This window comes from Mercurialis annua, linkage group LG7 (assembly GCF_937616625.2).
Source record: "Mercurialis annua linkage group LG7, ddMerAnnu1.2, whole genome shotgun sequence".
In the NCBI taxonomy this organism is placed as follows: Eukaryota; Viridiplantae; Streptophyta; class Magnoliopsida; order Malpighiales; family Euphorbiaceae; genus Mercurialis; species Mercurialis annua.
Window position 1 is genome coordinate 11,005,605 of NC_065576.1, and position 15,401 is coordinate 11,021,005.

A 15,401-nucleotide genomic window follows, 5' to 3' on the forward strand; every position below is an offset into this window, starting at 1 on the left:
AATAGAGGAAAACGCTGATGAACAAAAAGCAGTTCAAACAAACTTAAAAAAGAATAGTAAAAGAAATTATAGAGAGAGATGGAAGTGGTGCAAGTGCTTCACATGAATGGTGGAAATGGAAAAACTAGTTATGCTCAAAACTCATTGCTTCAGGTAATCTTTTACATACCTGCAATATGTCAATATATCATTTTAAAATTTAATTGATTAAAAAGTTGTGTTATTTTTATAATTATTAATTTATAATTATATTAATTAATCATAGAGTGTATCAATGTAAATTAAACTATTATTTTAATATTATTCAATGGCTTTTTATAAATCCGAAGTGAACTTTTAAATTTTCTAAGTCGAACGATGATTTCGTAACAAAATAAAAAACAATAACATTACAAGATAGCTAATATATGGAAAATAACATTTATTTGTTTGAATTAGAGTAATTTAAAATTATTAAGATGATAATAATTAAATTTTACAGCGAAAGGTGATATCAAAATCAAAGGCAGCAATAAAGGAAGCCATGACCAATTTCTATAATAAAAGCTCTCAAAACACTATAGCTATTGCGGACTTTGGCTGCTCTTCAGGGCCAAACACTTTATTTGCTGTATCTGAAATCATCGAAACAGTAGAGAAAATTTGTAAAGATTTGGACCGTCAATCACCAGAATATCATGTGTTCTTGAATGATCTTGCCAACAATGACTTTAATACTGTTTTTAAGTACTTGCTGCCAGATTTCCAGACAAAAATGAAAGAATATACTAAAGAGCAATGTTTCATTTCTGGAACCCCTGGTTCTTTTCATGGGAGGCTTTTCCCTACCAACACTCTTCATTTTGCGTATTCATCTAGTAGTCTCCACTGGCTGTCGCAGGTAACATTATTGGAACTCGAAATATTCGTGAATGTTCATAAATTGAGAATATCAATCAGACTATTCTAACATTATTAGTATCAATGTATCATACGTCAATAAATTTTTAAATTATTTCAAAAATTAATAAATTTAATATTAATTCATTTTTTAAGATTATTAAACTTTAATATTTATTTTAGAAAAAATTCAATCTAATTTTATAGACGTGGCCCATTAATATCTGTCATATAAGCAATCCATGCCATACATTTAAATCCAGCAATATATTATATAATCTTTTATAAAATAAGAATATCAATCAAACTACTCCAATATTATCAGTACCAATATACTATACGTCAATGAACTTTTAAGTTATTTTAATAAGAATATTAAACATTAATTTATTTTCTTAAGATCATTAAACTTTATTTTTTTTTTAAATTTCGATATAGTTTTACCTACGTGACCTATTAATATTCGTGTTATGATCAGAAATTCAGTGATACACTATGTAAGTTAGTATCCATTCATATATAATTGGCTTATCCACCAAAAATTGTCAAACCTTTGCGTCTCGAGTCAGATTTAGCCAAACCTTTAAAAACCATCAGATTTAGCCCAACCTTATATGTTGTGTTTCTTTATTAGCCATTTTTGAATCGAACCGAATTTTATGCCTACATGTCATCCATGTCACTGCCAACTTAGCAAAACAAGCTGATATGGTATTAAAAATCACTAACCCAAACCTAACCAAACCAAATATTAAATCAAACAAAATCAAATTCAACTAATTCAAATCAATTCAATTTTTATTTTAAATTATATTTAATTAAAATAAATATTAATTATCTCAATATTTTATTTTATTCCGATTAAAATTCACGCCGACTAATAAATTTAGTTGAATTTAATTTTAATTAATTTATATATAAATTTTAATTAGTTAAATAAAAAATATAAATCATCTAAAATTAATATAAAAAAAATTAATTACCGCTAATTTTTTCTAAATAATGTTATTAAAATTTTCGATGCTTAAATATTCTTTAAAAAAATGAAATAATTTTTTTTATCAAAATTCAGAACCACCGATGGAGGATCTGTCAAAAAATGAAAGACCCACCGTGGGTCTGTGAGAACAGACCCACAATTATCGGTGGGTCTGTTCTCACAGACCCACCACCACGGTGGGTTTGTTTGAGAACAGACCCACCATTACCGGTGGGTCTGTTCTCAAACAAACCCACCACCACGGTGGGTCTGTGAGAACAGACCCACCATCACCGGTGGGTCTGTGACAGATCCACCGGTGATGGTGGATCTGTGAGGTGGGTCTGTGACAGATCCACTGGTGATGGTGGGTCTGTTCTCACAGACCCACCATCACCGATGGGTCTGTTCAGAACAGAGCCACCGGTGGTGGGTTTGTCATTTTTTGACAGACCCACCATCATCATGGTGGGTCTGATTTTTTGGTAAAAAAAATTTTAAAAAAATTATTTAATTTTTTCAGAAATTACATTGAAAAATTATTCCGGCGGTCGGTTTTTCGTATGCGTCTCGGTCGCGGCCGATTTTTGATTGATTAAAATTAATTAAAATGACGGTGAATTTTTTTTAATATTATAATGTTGAGATAATTGAAATATGAGTTTTAGTAATTAATTAATAATTAATTTGATTTATTTGGGTTTGATGTTTTTTGGTTTATTATTTGGTTTGATTAAGTTGGGTTAGTGAATGTGTCATGTCAGCAAATTTTGCTGAGTTGCTGAGTTAATTGTCATCCTATAAATTGATCAATAATTATTTTTCACTGATTTATAAATTAGGTTCCAAGAGGATTGGAGAGTAACAAAAGAAATATATACATAAATAGAACAAGTCCACCAAATGTTTTCAAGGCATATTGTGGCCAATTTCAAAAGGATTTTTCCATGTTTTTGGAGTGTCGCTCTAAGGAAATGATATCAGGAGGACGCATGGTATTAACTTTTCTTGGAAGGAGAAGCACAGATCCTTGTAGCAAAGAGTGTTGCTATTTTTGGGAGCTTTTGGCTATGGCTCTCAATCAATTAGTCTCCGAGGTAAATAATTAGTATTCATTGAAGAATTTATATCATTATATAGTACAATGTTTTCTTTTTATTTTCACCAACTAATATGATAAAAATTGATAATATTTTAACGGCTTAATACATAGTTTGACCCCTGAACTTGTACCCTTTTACCCATCTAACCCCTAAACTTAACGTCTCACCTATTGAACCCCTGAACTTGTTAAATAACCCGATTTGACCCCCGAACATGATAAATATGTAAACATTGAACCCCTCCGTACACAATTTCTTCTAGAATGTTTCAAGTGACAGGTGGACACGAAGGGTTCAATATTTACATATTTATCAAGTTCAGGGGTCAAATCGGATTATTTAACAAGTTCAGAGGTTCGATAGGTGAGACGTTAAGTTTAGAGGTTAGATGGGTAAAAAGGTACAAGTTCAGGGGTCAAACTATGTATTAAGCCATATTTTAACTACAATTAATAATATATTCACGGATTGATTACTACATTTATTATTATCAAGTGTAAAGGTAAGTTGATGGTTCACAATATAATATGAAAAACTAGGTTTATGTAAGAATTTATCGATTTCTTCCTTCTACTTTTCTGTCTATACTGCGTTCTTTATCAGTATGACATGGTATATTTCTTTACTTATTCAAGGATTCTTTTATATAAATTTTTTTTATTCAAATTGGACTTTACATGTAATAACGAATTATTTTTATTTTGCAAAAAACTAACATAATTTGAGGTATGAATTTAAACTTATGAAGTGTGTTGATGATTTAGGGAACGATCGACGAAGACAAATTTAATTCCTTCAACATTCCTTTCTATACACCATCTCCATATGAAGTGAAATGTGAGGTTGATAAGCAAGGATCCTTCACCATTGACAAATTGGAGATTTATGAGCATAATTGGAATGAATGTCTCAATGAATTTGACTCCTCGGAAGCTACTAAGGATGTGGGATATATATTTGCAAACTTCATAAGATCTGGAATGGAGCCTCTTATTATCAACCACTTCGGTTTCCAGGAAGCCGTCATAGATGAGGTTTTTAATCGATACTCATCGATCGTCAATGATTGCATGGCAAAGGAGAAGAATGAGTTCGTCTATTTTATATTGTCCATCACTAAGAAATATGACTAAGTTCAATTCTATTTCTGTCTAATACTAAGGCAAATAATATGAAATAGATGTGCTTTTTATGAATAAGTAAGAATTTGTGTGTAATTGGTACAAGAACATTTGCAGAGCTTTAATTATATAAAATATTATTTTTCTGATAAATAATAATATATTAAAAAACCATAAAAAAATTGCAGCGAAAATTCTTGATCTCATAATGGTTTGCCCGCATAAGATGTGCAAAGTAACTATGAGTAGTATTTCCTACATTTAGCTGAAAGAATTCAATCAATGTCGGCTGCCTCTGCCTGTTATTCTCCTGCTGATTCTGCTCTTTGAGAATCACTCTGTTATCCCCCACATTATTGAAACCAGGTGGAACACCATCTTCTACGCCATATTAAGATTGTGGGATCCGGTTGAAAAGGTTGTAGAGGTAGTCCTTTACGTCGTGTATTATGCATACACTACTAGAAGAGTACCTGAAATAACAAAAACAACAAAATTCCCACGCGTAAAATAAGAAAAATAAACATTAAATAGAGCCAAGCTATCCTAACTTAGATGTTAAAGATATGCTTTCCCCGACAACGGTGTCAAAAAACTGTTGATAAAAATACGCAAGCGTATGTATGTCAACTTGTAATATATACTGCGAAGTCCAGAATCGTACCAAAAGAGAAAGCTACTGAATACACCCAGATACGATGCTAAATTTGAATAGCCAAAAAGATAATTTGAGTGAAGCAATTAAATTAAAGAACAAAACTAAACAATTAATGATTAAAGTAAACTAAAGCTGCACTTAAAATAAGGTTCAAACAATAATGAGGAAGATCAGTGATTATATATCTTCATCATGCCATTAATCTCATGGTTTATGGAATTCGTTGTCAACTTGCGGTTTAGGCTGATATAAAGCACCTATAGCTCTCTCTCTCGAGCCGCTACAGGCAAAAACAGACAATTAATCAATTAAAAGGCAAACTACTCACTCTCGTGTTATACTTGACCTAATTAACTAGTTTATTGATGTTTGTTAAGCAAACGTTAAGAACACGCACTCGTTAATTCACTCTCGTGTTATCAACTCATGCGTTGTCGATTATACGGTCTATTTCAATTCAACTCTCTCAAATTACAATTAAAACACAAGGCAATAGTTAGGTGATCAGATTAAACTTAGAGTTTAGAATAGTAATCAATGCGTAATTATAACAAGAAATTATTAAACCAATTAATTAACGAGGCATAAAGTCAATCAATAATCCCTAATAATGGATTTAGCTACTCATGATCAAAGATAAACCAACAGTATAATAAATGGAATTCATAATTTATAAGGTAAACTATGATAAGAATCTCTCTTAATTATCATACCTTAATTGAATAAAAAACCAAATACAAAAATCGAAGATAAATATCCAAACCGAAGAGTAATCAAATCGAAAGAATAATAAACTAAAGCTCAAATTAGGGTTTATGATTAATATAAATTGTGCAAACCCTTTTACAAGATGATGATAAAGCCTATTTAAACCCTTAAGCTAAAAGGGTTAACACTAATTTTGAGCTCTATGTAATGTCTGAAATGCCCTGGGACTTCGGTCTCCTAATCGCGATCTTTTCATTTAAAACAATTACTTTCCTCACGACGTGAGAATGATGTCTCACGATGTGAGACTTCTTTATCACGATGCGAGGTTCATCGTGCGCCCATCATGCGTTTCTTCTGCCAAATCTCCAATCTGTGTTTCCTTCCTTCACGTTGTGAGAACTGATTCTCACGTTGTGAAGATGGCCTTTCACATCGTGATACTTGTCTTGAGGCCAACGTGCGCTTTCTTCTGTTTGTGTCCTTTACATCCCATCATTTGGCACGTCGTGAGTGTGCCCTTTCACGACGTGAGACTTGTCTACGAAACTGCTTATACTTCGCAATTCTTCACATGGGTCTAATATATCTCAATTAAGCTCAGAATCCCTACATTTCCATGCATAAACCTGTAATACTCAGACATAACAAATAATGGCCAAAAGTAAATATGAATTTGACAAGTATAAAGCACAATAATTAATATCGAAAATGTCATGACCCAATCTCATGGGCCGAGACCGGCGATAGGGAATGGGGGTGGTAGCTCCAAAACCCGTAACAAGCCTTAAAAAGTAAATAAATGTTTCACAAATATCATATGTCAAGCATGACAAACATAAACACATGTCATGGAAAAAATATGCCATGCTATATATCTTCCTCTGGAAATCACAAACGGTAATAACGCAGCAAGCATCATATACACATAAGTTTAAAACGTCAGAATGATATTTACAAAAAAAAAATAGTTTCATACAACCCAAAAGACAAACATCTATCTACTGCAGCTCTAGAAGTAAAGTACTGTTTCTTTACATACTTTCAAAAATATCAGACTTATGGAACAAGGATAGAAATCCGTTGCTTCAAAGTTCTTTTTCACCTGAGAGGGAAAACTGTGAGGGGTCAGTGTCACGACCCAATTTCATGAATCGTGACCGGCGCTAGGGTATGGGTATGGTTGTACCAAAACCCGTAGCAAGCCTTACGGAAATCAATTAAACATTTAAACCTGCAGAAACTGCTCGGGAGCAACCGAGACTCCAACCTAGGTCTAGCAATTTATATTACGGTTCTAATATAAATAACTTAAATATCTTGAATATTCCACAACATGCCTTAAATATAATAATAAAATATTCCAGTGTAAATATGCCAATAATAAATAATCGGTCTAATCGACAATCCCCATGCAATAACAAATGCAATATATAAACTAATTCTACTGCGGTCTAAGAGTTTGAAAACAGAAACTAGTTAAATAACATAAAAACCTCCGAGGAATCAAAAGAATCGGAGTGGACCAGCTTTCAAATCACAAACCTGGAAAATTTGGGAAAACAACGGGGTCAGATATACTGAGATGAGTTCGCAATACTATTTACATTTATTAAGTTTAAAACCCTTAAATCAAAATATTTTTATACTAATATAATATATATGATTATGGAAAACAGTATTGAAATGATCCCAGCGTAAGTATGACATAGCATACCGATAAACCCAGAGTGGACGGGAACAAATCCTCGTCATATAAATATACCAGCGTAAGCAAGACTTTAGTCTGCCGTTTCCCAGAGTACTTACCGGTGCACACAGTCTCGATACAAGCCTATCGAGTAGCTCGTTTCAATCCAGATCCATAATCCGTAAAAACAGTTCACAAACATTTATAATATTAAAATACGATGCGGTACTTAATAAAGCGGTAAATAGCACTACAAACTCACTGCTTGCTTATCCACGTGATCTTGGCAAACAGCTAACCCTGCGTAGACTCCGAAGCACGAGCAGTCGACGGGTCTAAAATAATAAATAGGTTAAAATCCGTTGACCCCTAACTCTAAGATTACTAGACACCACGTAGGACTAGCACAATTAAATAACCAGATAAATCACAGAGAAACACAATTCTCAAATAAATTGAATGCCGTAATTAATTCAAGACTATTGAGTTCGCACTTAAATCCAATCCGAAAAATATTATTAAAATAATATTTAATTGATAAATAAAATCAATTCCTCAAATAGTGGGTTAGCCGAGTTACCAATAAACTACCAAGCTATCTCACATGTCGGGTGACCCAAGTCTAACCCGACCCAAAATATTTTATCAAAAATATAAACCAGAGTTTATAATTCCAAAACTAATTTTGTTAAAATAAATATATTTATATATTCAATTATAAACCAGAGTTTATAATTATAATAACAACTTTGATAAAATAATAGTTGAATTTAAAACGGAACTCAATAACTTATAACTCAAGTAACCAATAGTTACAAATAATTTACTTTATTAAAGTAAATTAAAAAAAACTGTTAAAATCTTAAAACGTCCAATTGACACGTCTAAGTAAAAATTCCAAAATTAATAATTACCCGAGTAATTGTAAATTAATGAATAAAAATATAATTATCGATCTTCGAATATAATAATCGAAATAAATTAAAAAATAAATAAATCTAATATTATTCTTAGATTTAAAATGATGTTGTTAAAGTAATTTATAAATAATAATATTATCACTTTATTATAAATAATAGTATATCAAAATAATTTAAATAACAAAAATGTAATGTTATCAAAATGTCAATTTATAACTCGAAACTAAATCCATAGACTAAAAATTAAAAATCAAATAAATGAAATTAAAAGTGATTAATTAAAATAAACCTTAAATAACTAATTGAAACAATAACAAATACTTTAGTGATCTAGATGATCCTTTAGCCAAAATAATTTCAAACCAAAATAAGCCCACTGCGCAAAGCAATACAACACCAACAGTGGCCCACCTTTAACCAATTCAATCTCACAAATCAATTAAAACCCACCCCGCCAACCATTATCATCAACAAATTGAGATTACATAACAAAAACTCATAACACACAGAGTAAAGAAATCGAAAACTATCAAACCACTGATCCCCAAAACCATACTAAGCAATTAACAGTACACTACAAGAAACTGCTTCATTAGCGAAGGGAAAAGTGGTCGTAAATTCATTAAAAGTGGTCGTATTATGTTTATTGGGACGGGAAAAGTACGGTCGTAAGCCGTCGTAATAGGCTCCGCCGTAACTGCTAATCTAAACTCAGCAAATTTTAAAATCAATACAACCTAAGAGTAATAAATCAAGAACAACACAGAAATCACGTGGGCTTCGTTTCAAGAACAACGAAGAGCAACAAGAGCAACTGAGAAACTCTAGCAATTTATAAACATGATTTAGCCAACCAGAAATCTGTAGGAAGTAGTTTAGGTAAGGAACCCATAAATCATGTTAACCAAGGACTCAAATTCGGCAGAAACAAACATCACAACAAAAATAGAGAATAATACTCAAAAACGATGAAACGGCGGCGGCTATAACGGAATTATTTACGTACCGTTTGGCGAGAACGAAGATGAGAATCGGAGAGGCGTGAGTCTACTTCAACTAGGACGAGACGGATCCAAATATAACACTAAAACGAAAGAGAACGATTCAAAATACGGAAGTGCCGATTATAAATTTAAAACTAAAAACTAAAAACAACCCTTACCGAAGGAACATAAGAGTTGAATAAAAATTTGTTTCAAGATTCTCAGAGATTAAAAGCTAATGATAACAGCTAGGGTTAGGAGGAAATAAAAGAGAGAGAATTAGGTTTAAGAAACGTAATAAGTAGGGTAAGAATTTGCAAGAAAAATAAAGGAAGTTTGGCAACAAGGAGACACATTCATAATTGAAAGAAAATAATGCATGGGCCATCATGACCCATGCCAAGAAGAGAGCAATTGATATTAGGCCATTCAAAATGGGCCTAACCAAAATAATCAAACCAACAATTAATTTAAATTACCAATTAAACCACAAATCCGTAAACGACTCTAATTATTACCGGAAATTAACGGAAAATTATTATTTTTCTTTTAAAAAAAAAACAAATATACGGGATATTACAGTCAGTATACGGGAATATACTGAGTGAGTTCATATATTTACTAATAAGTATTCATATAAAATATAAAACAATGCAATAAACACTTGAATCACGTGCAGCCGAGCAAAAAATCTGATTGAAACCCTAATCCTCGAACATGCCAAACGTATATAATCAAATCAAATTGATCCAAGTGGTCTGGTCCCTGGATAACTCAACCGCGTCAGCCGCGACCAACCTCTTAATCCCAAGTTGTGGGTCACGGGATAGCTCAAGCGAGTTCAACCCACTAGATGCAGGTCTCGGGATAACTCAACCGAGTTCAACCTCGTATCTACATTTCATATATCTAACTTTCATATCGTATTCATAAACATATTCACAGTTGTGGTAAATCGAAACTGGTGATCACGCAGTCCTATTTCCGCCGAATAGGAAGGCACGTTCCATCAGATCGATACTAGTTTTAAACCAACGTATATGCGTTTCATGTAATACATTGCATTTGAAAACATTCCATTCTAACATAAAGCAATATAAAATATTTGCTTGTGTAAATACTTTAAAAGTAAATTTATATAAACTCACAGAAAACGCTATCCAAAAAATATTTCGGTGCTCAAAAACGTCAAGCTTCCCGAGCTCCTTGTCTAGCTGCTTCTTGCCTCGCCGGATCTAAAACGTTTTCAAAACAATTGACTCACATCAAAATCCTAATCTAGGATTGATTCTAGACTCAAGACACGACACGCTAAACTCTTAAACCATCGTGCTTTTCATGTGTTCAATCCCGATAAACGACTTGTAACTCATCTCGATTTCTATCGCTTTATTGAATCGATTCTCGATTAACCTCTTTAGGTCAACAATTCAAATCAATCGATAACTAATCGATTTCGATCACTATACACATGTACGAAAAATTTCTCAAAACAAAACGACGATTCGATTCACTGTGTGTGCGCGCGTCTGCCTGTGCGGTTGCATAGGGGACTGTGCGCCGACACAGTCTCAAGACTGTGTGTTTGCACAGTCTACTGTGCGCTCGCACAATTCGTAGACTGTGCGCTCGCACAATTCGTAGACTGTGCGCTCGCACAATTCGTAGACTGTGCGCTCGCACTGTCTGGCTGCGCGCGCACACAGCTCTGTTTTGCGACGCACAGCGACGAGATTTCATCTCGGTCTCGATTCAGACGTGCTTCCAACTTATCAAGCGCTCTAATTCAATCTCCCAACGCTCAAAAACATCAAAATCACGAAATATAAACTCAAAACGCCAAAATCGATCCTAAAATCGTTAAAACGATAAAACCGTTCCGTAGCCTAAAACTTTAACTTGATACATAATCAAATTTATTTATTAAAAAGGTAAAACGTCAAGCTTACCGTGATTCCCCGTTGAAATACGATCGATTCGAGCTATAGAACGTCGGAAACAGACGAGAAACGGAGATCGAGCGACGAAATGATAAATTTGACGATGAAAATGAATGAACTGAGGATGAAGGCTTCTGGATCCTTCATTCAATATCCATTTCTTATGTATATTTGGCTAAATTGCACTTTGGTCCTTGAAACTTTTAAAAGTTGCAATTTAGTCCAAAACTTATCCGCGTCCAAATTTTAAACGGTTTTCGATTGACTCGAAACTTTTACCATAAATACTATAAAATATTTTGCGGACTTCTGCGAAATAATTTCCGTCATGGAAATTATATTTTATTTTATGTTAATTTTCTAAACTCTTCTCTCAAATCCCGGTAATACTCTTAGTAAAAATTATTCTAAATTCCCGATATTATTAAATTAAATTCTTCTTAATTTTAATTTAGCGGAATTCACGACACGTGTCACGACTTAATTATTTTAAAATATTTGGAGTATTACAGAAAAGCCCTCGGAAATAGGAGTTTTTCTACTCCTATCATCTGCTTGTGACCCACCATTCTTTCCTAGGAATTTTTGGTTATAATTATTTCGCACAATACGTGACTTGCTAGTAATAATTGTTAAGCTTACGCAACAAATTCAAAATTAACATATAACATTTATGAGCTCCTCAGATGACTTAGTAACATCTAAAATATCATCAACAACTTGAAATAACATTCCAATGCATCTTGCATATTTTCTTCCTCTTTCAAGACTCTCATCATCAGCTTCGCTTAGAGTTGCACCGCAAATCGCTGCCGCTTCTAGAAGGTTTTCTTTCTTATGTATATGAATATGCTCGAACTATTTAACAGTAACATCTTTACCTTCGTCGTCTTATAAATATGAAGAAACAGTTATTCTTACTTTCTTTTATCTAGCAAGGAAACTTCTCCTCCTTCTTCACGATGGTTCAAGGCACACTCTAGATGGGGCTATTGTTTTTTGATTCTGTTTTAATCGGGTGGGCTAGCTCACACAAGGAGTTTACTGAGTGGAGCCGCGAATCAGACTTAATGATCCGACTATAAGTCGAGTTCAGACCGGGACTCATCACCTTTGATGGTCGCGTCGATGATTGAAAGGACATTGATAACTCTTGGTTTTCTCTTCTTCCAGACCTTGACCCTAATGCCGATGAGTACCGAGGTGGAAAAATGACATTTAAGGTTAGTTAATCATTATAATACAATTATACATCTGTTTGTTTTATTTCCAGTATTAAACATTTCTGTAATTTCTTTCTTTGTTCGTTTTTTTTGTTTTTCTCCTAAATAGACTTTGCATGATGGGAAATATGCTATTTGAGATGTTACTAAGTCATTGGAGGAGCTCAGGAAAACCACCGGAAAAGATTGATCATTTTTCTAAAAACAATTTGCGAAAAGAAGGTTGTTATGTATCATTTATAACATTAAATATCTATTTAGAGTATATGTCAAATAATAAAGATTTATTTGAATTTTTTCCGAGTGGGGGAAAGTCTAATTTACAATTGAAACTGAAAAGTGGTAATTTGAGTAAAATTTACAATTTTACAAGAAATATATATAATTGAAAAACTTCATAAATGTGAGTGTTTTAAAGATATTTTGCCTATAATATATTACCTCAACTTTAAAGAATAGTGTTAAATAATTGAGTTAATTACATATAAAATCATGAATTTTGCACCAAGTTTTAAAAATAACATAACCTTTAAACGTGTCAGTTACGGACATCGCCTTTTATTTCTTTTAAAAAATAACATTGACAATTTTTAGTGGCATTTTTACTACCGTGGCAATACCCATTTGGTGTACAAGTCAGCAAAATTTCACCGAAAAACGTGCCTATGATGGAATTCAAAAAGAAATAATTTTATTAATGTCATGTTATTTTTAAAATTTGATGTAAATGTCATGATTTTATAAGTGATTAACCCTAAATAATTTAAGAGTGAAATTATAGTAAAAAAATAGAAAGCGCAATTAATGATAAATTGTAGATAGCAAATAAAATATGCCTAATAGACTGAAAAAACCATGACCTTTATTTTAATTTTCAATTCCACCCCGACCTAGTAATTTTTTCAATTATACCCTATTTTGCATTTTCAGTTTTCAATTGCACCCTGAATTAAAAATATTAAATAAACTTATTATTATAAGGACTAAAATATATAAAAAAATACATTAAAGGATTAGTTCATACTTTTTTAACAAGTCCTTATATTTAAATAAAATTCAAATAAATCCTAAAAATAAAAAAAATTAATTTTTTTTTATTTTTTAATTTCCGGAGGAGGAGCAGCTGCTCCTCCTCCGGCAGCTCTTGGCCTGAGGAGCTGCTGCTCCTCAGGCCAGGAGCATCTGCTCCTCAACGGAGGAGCAGATCTGCTTTGAGGAGCAGTTCTGCTCCTCCGTTGAGGAGCTGCCGGAGTCCGCAAATTTTAAAAAATACTATTTTTTTAATTAATTTAAATTTAATTTTTTTTAATTTATAGAGAAGATGGTTTTTGGTATAATTTATAACATTAAAGGACTTTTAGGTTTTTTAATAAAAATGAAGGACCTATTTTTAATATTAACTAAATGAAAAGAGTTCAATTTAATACATCAGGGTGCAATTGAAAAATAAAAATACAAAATAGGGTATAATTGAAAAAATTGCTAGGTCGGGGTGGAACTGAAAATTAAAACAAAGGTCTGGTTTTTTTCAGTCCATTAGCCATAAAATATGGTTATATTAATTTTTAGGCCAAACTCATATAGAGGTCTCTGTACTTTACACTTTTTTTTCTGTAGGTCCTTATACTTTATTTTTAATTTATCTGGTCCCTCTACTTACCTATTTTTGATTTTCAGGTCCTTTGTGAGTTTTTTTTAGTCCCTCTACTTACAATTTTTGTTTCCTCAAGTCCCTCTACTTACAATTTTTGTTTCCTCCAGAATAGGACCGGAAAAAACTCATAAATGACCTGAAAATTAAAAATATGTAAGTAGAGGGACCAAATAATACAAAAATGAAGTATAAGGACCTACAGAAAAAAATGTGTAAAGTACAGAGACCTCTATATGGGTTAGGCCTAATTTTTATTTGGGTTAATTCCATAAAAAGTCACGACCTTTACATGAATTTTCATTTTAATCACGACTTTTAAAAATTGTCATATAAAACCATGACCTTTTGTTTTTTTTCAAATCTATCACCGACTGTTTTTCCGGTGAATTTTACCTTTCATTTGTTTTCAAACTTAGCGGATTATGGTGGCCACGTCATAAAAAATTACACCAAAAATTGGTTTGGTGATAGATTTGAAAAAAAATGAAAGGTCGTGATTTTATAGGACAATTTTTAAAAGTCGTGATTACAATGAAAATTCGTGTAAAGGTCGTGATTTTTTTATGGAATTAACCCTTTTTATTTTGATTTAACTATGAGATGTTTTAAATAAACTAGTTTCGCATTACGTGCTATGCACGTGGCTCGTAACGTAACTCGTCAATGTACATATTAGTAAATTTATAATAATTATATCAAATTTTAATTTATAATTAATATTAAATTAGTTAAGAATTTTTGTAAAAGTAAATATAATATATTCGGTTATTAAATATTTTTCCATACTGAATTTATTCTTCATTTGATTTTTATAATAACCATAATTAAATAATTAACTTAATTTTATTAATAATATTTTTAAAAATAATAAGATAAAAATTTAAATAATAATATAATGACCAAATACAGTATTTTAATTTTGTAGTTAAATCAAACTAAAAGATAATTATTCCTACTAATTTGGAGATAATTTAGCTAATTTTTACATACTAAAAACTAAATTGGAGATAATTTAGATACCTATACTAATTAGGACTTTAATTACAATAGTGATTAATTAAATAACTAATTAGTTAATGACTATAAAACCTTTATTTAGTAATAAATTGAAAAGGATTATTCAGTAAATTTGTCTGTACCCCCCCTCCCATCCGTGCTTTTATATATAGTATAAATTTCAACTACAAAATAGCAGATTGAAGCCTTTTATATTCGAACAAATTTTCACTCAAGCTAGATAAGTCACTGGTGGGACGGGAAGTTTTTTTTTTTTTGTTGACAATTCCATGAGGTGTACTGAATAGATTCCAACTATGAAATGACACCTTTAAACCTTTTACATTCAGACTAACCCCCACTCGAGTCTGGTAGATATCTTACGGGAGGGAAAGCTCTGGCCCTAAGTTTAAACAGCTGCATACATGAGTACGGTTCGAACCCACGACCTCACTTTAGCCAAGAGAGCGCCTTACCAACTCATCAGCGTTTTGAAGTTGGGGACGGAAAATTTTAAATTTACATTTTAAACGGCCATATATATAAA

General features: G+C 32.1%; 1 protein-coding gene and 1 long non-coding RNA gene across 2 annotated transcripts; one reads left to right on the top strand and one right to left on the bottom strand.

The window, feature by feature from the left end:
* Positions 1 to 4,178, top strand: LOC126656278 (salicylate carboxymethyltransferase-like). The gene is made up of 4 exons (XM_050350802.1): positions 1 to 153; positions 482 to 880; positions 2,701 to 2,955; positions 3,726 to 4,178. The coding sequence occupies exons 1-4, from the start codon at positions 79 to 81 to the stop codon at positions 4,092 to 4,094; spliced, it is 1,098 nt and encodes a 365-aa protein (XP_050206759.1). The 5' UTR covers positions 1 to 78; the 3' UTR covers positions 4,095 to 4,178.
* Positions 4,179 to 6,929: 2,751 nt separating this feature from the next.
* LOC126656280 (uncharacterized) lies at positions 6,930 to 9,307 on the bottom strand. The gene is made up of 4 exons (XR_007633190.2): positions 9,221 to 9,307; positions 9,065 to 9,142; positions 7,401 to 7,473; positions 6,930 to 6,993 (listed from the first exon to the last, which is right to left on the bottom strand). It is a non-coding gene; the product is annotated as an uncharacterized LOC126656280 (long non-coding RNA).
* Positions 9,308 to 15,401: the final 6,094 nt, after the last annotated feature.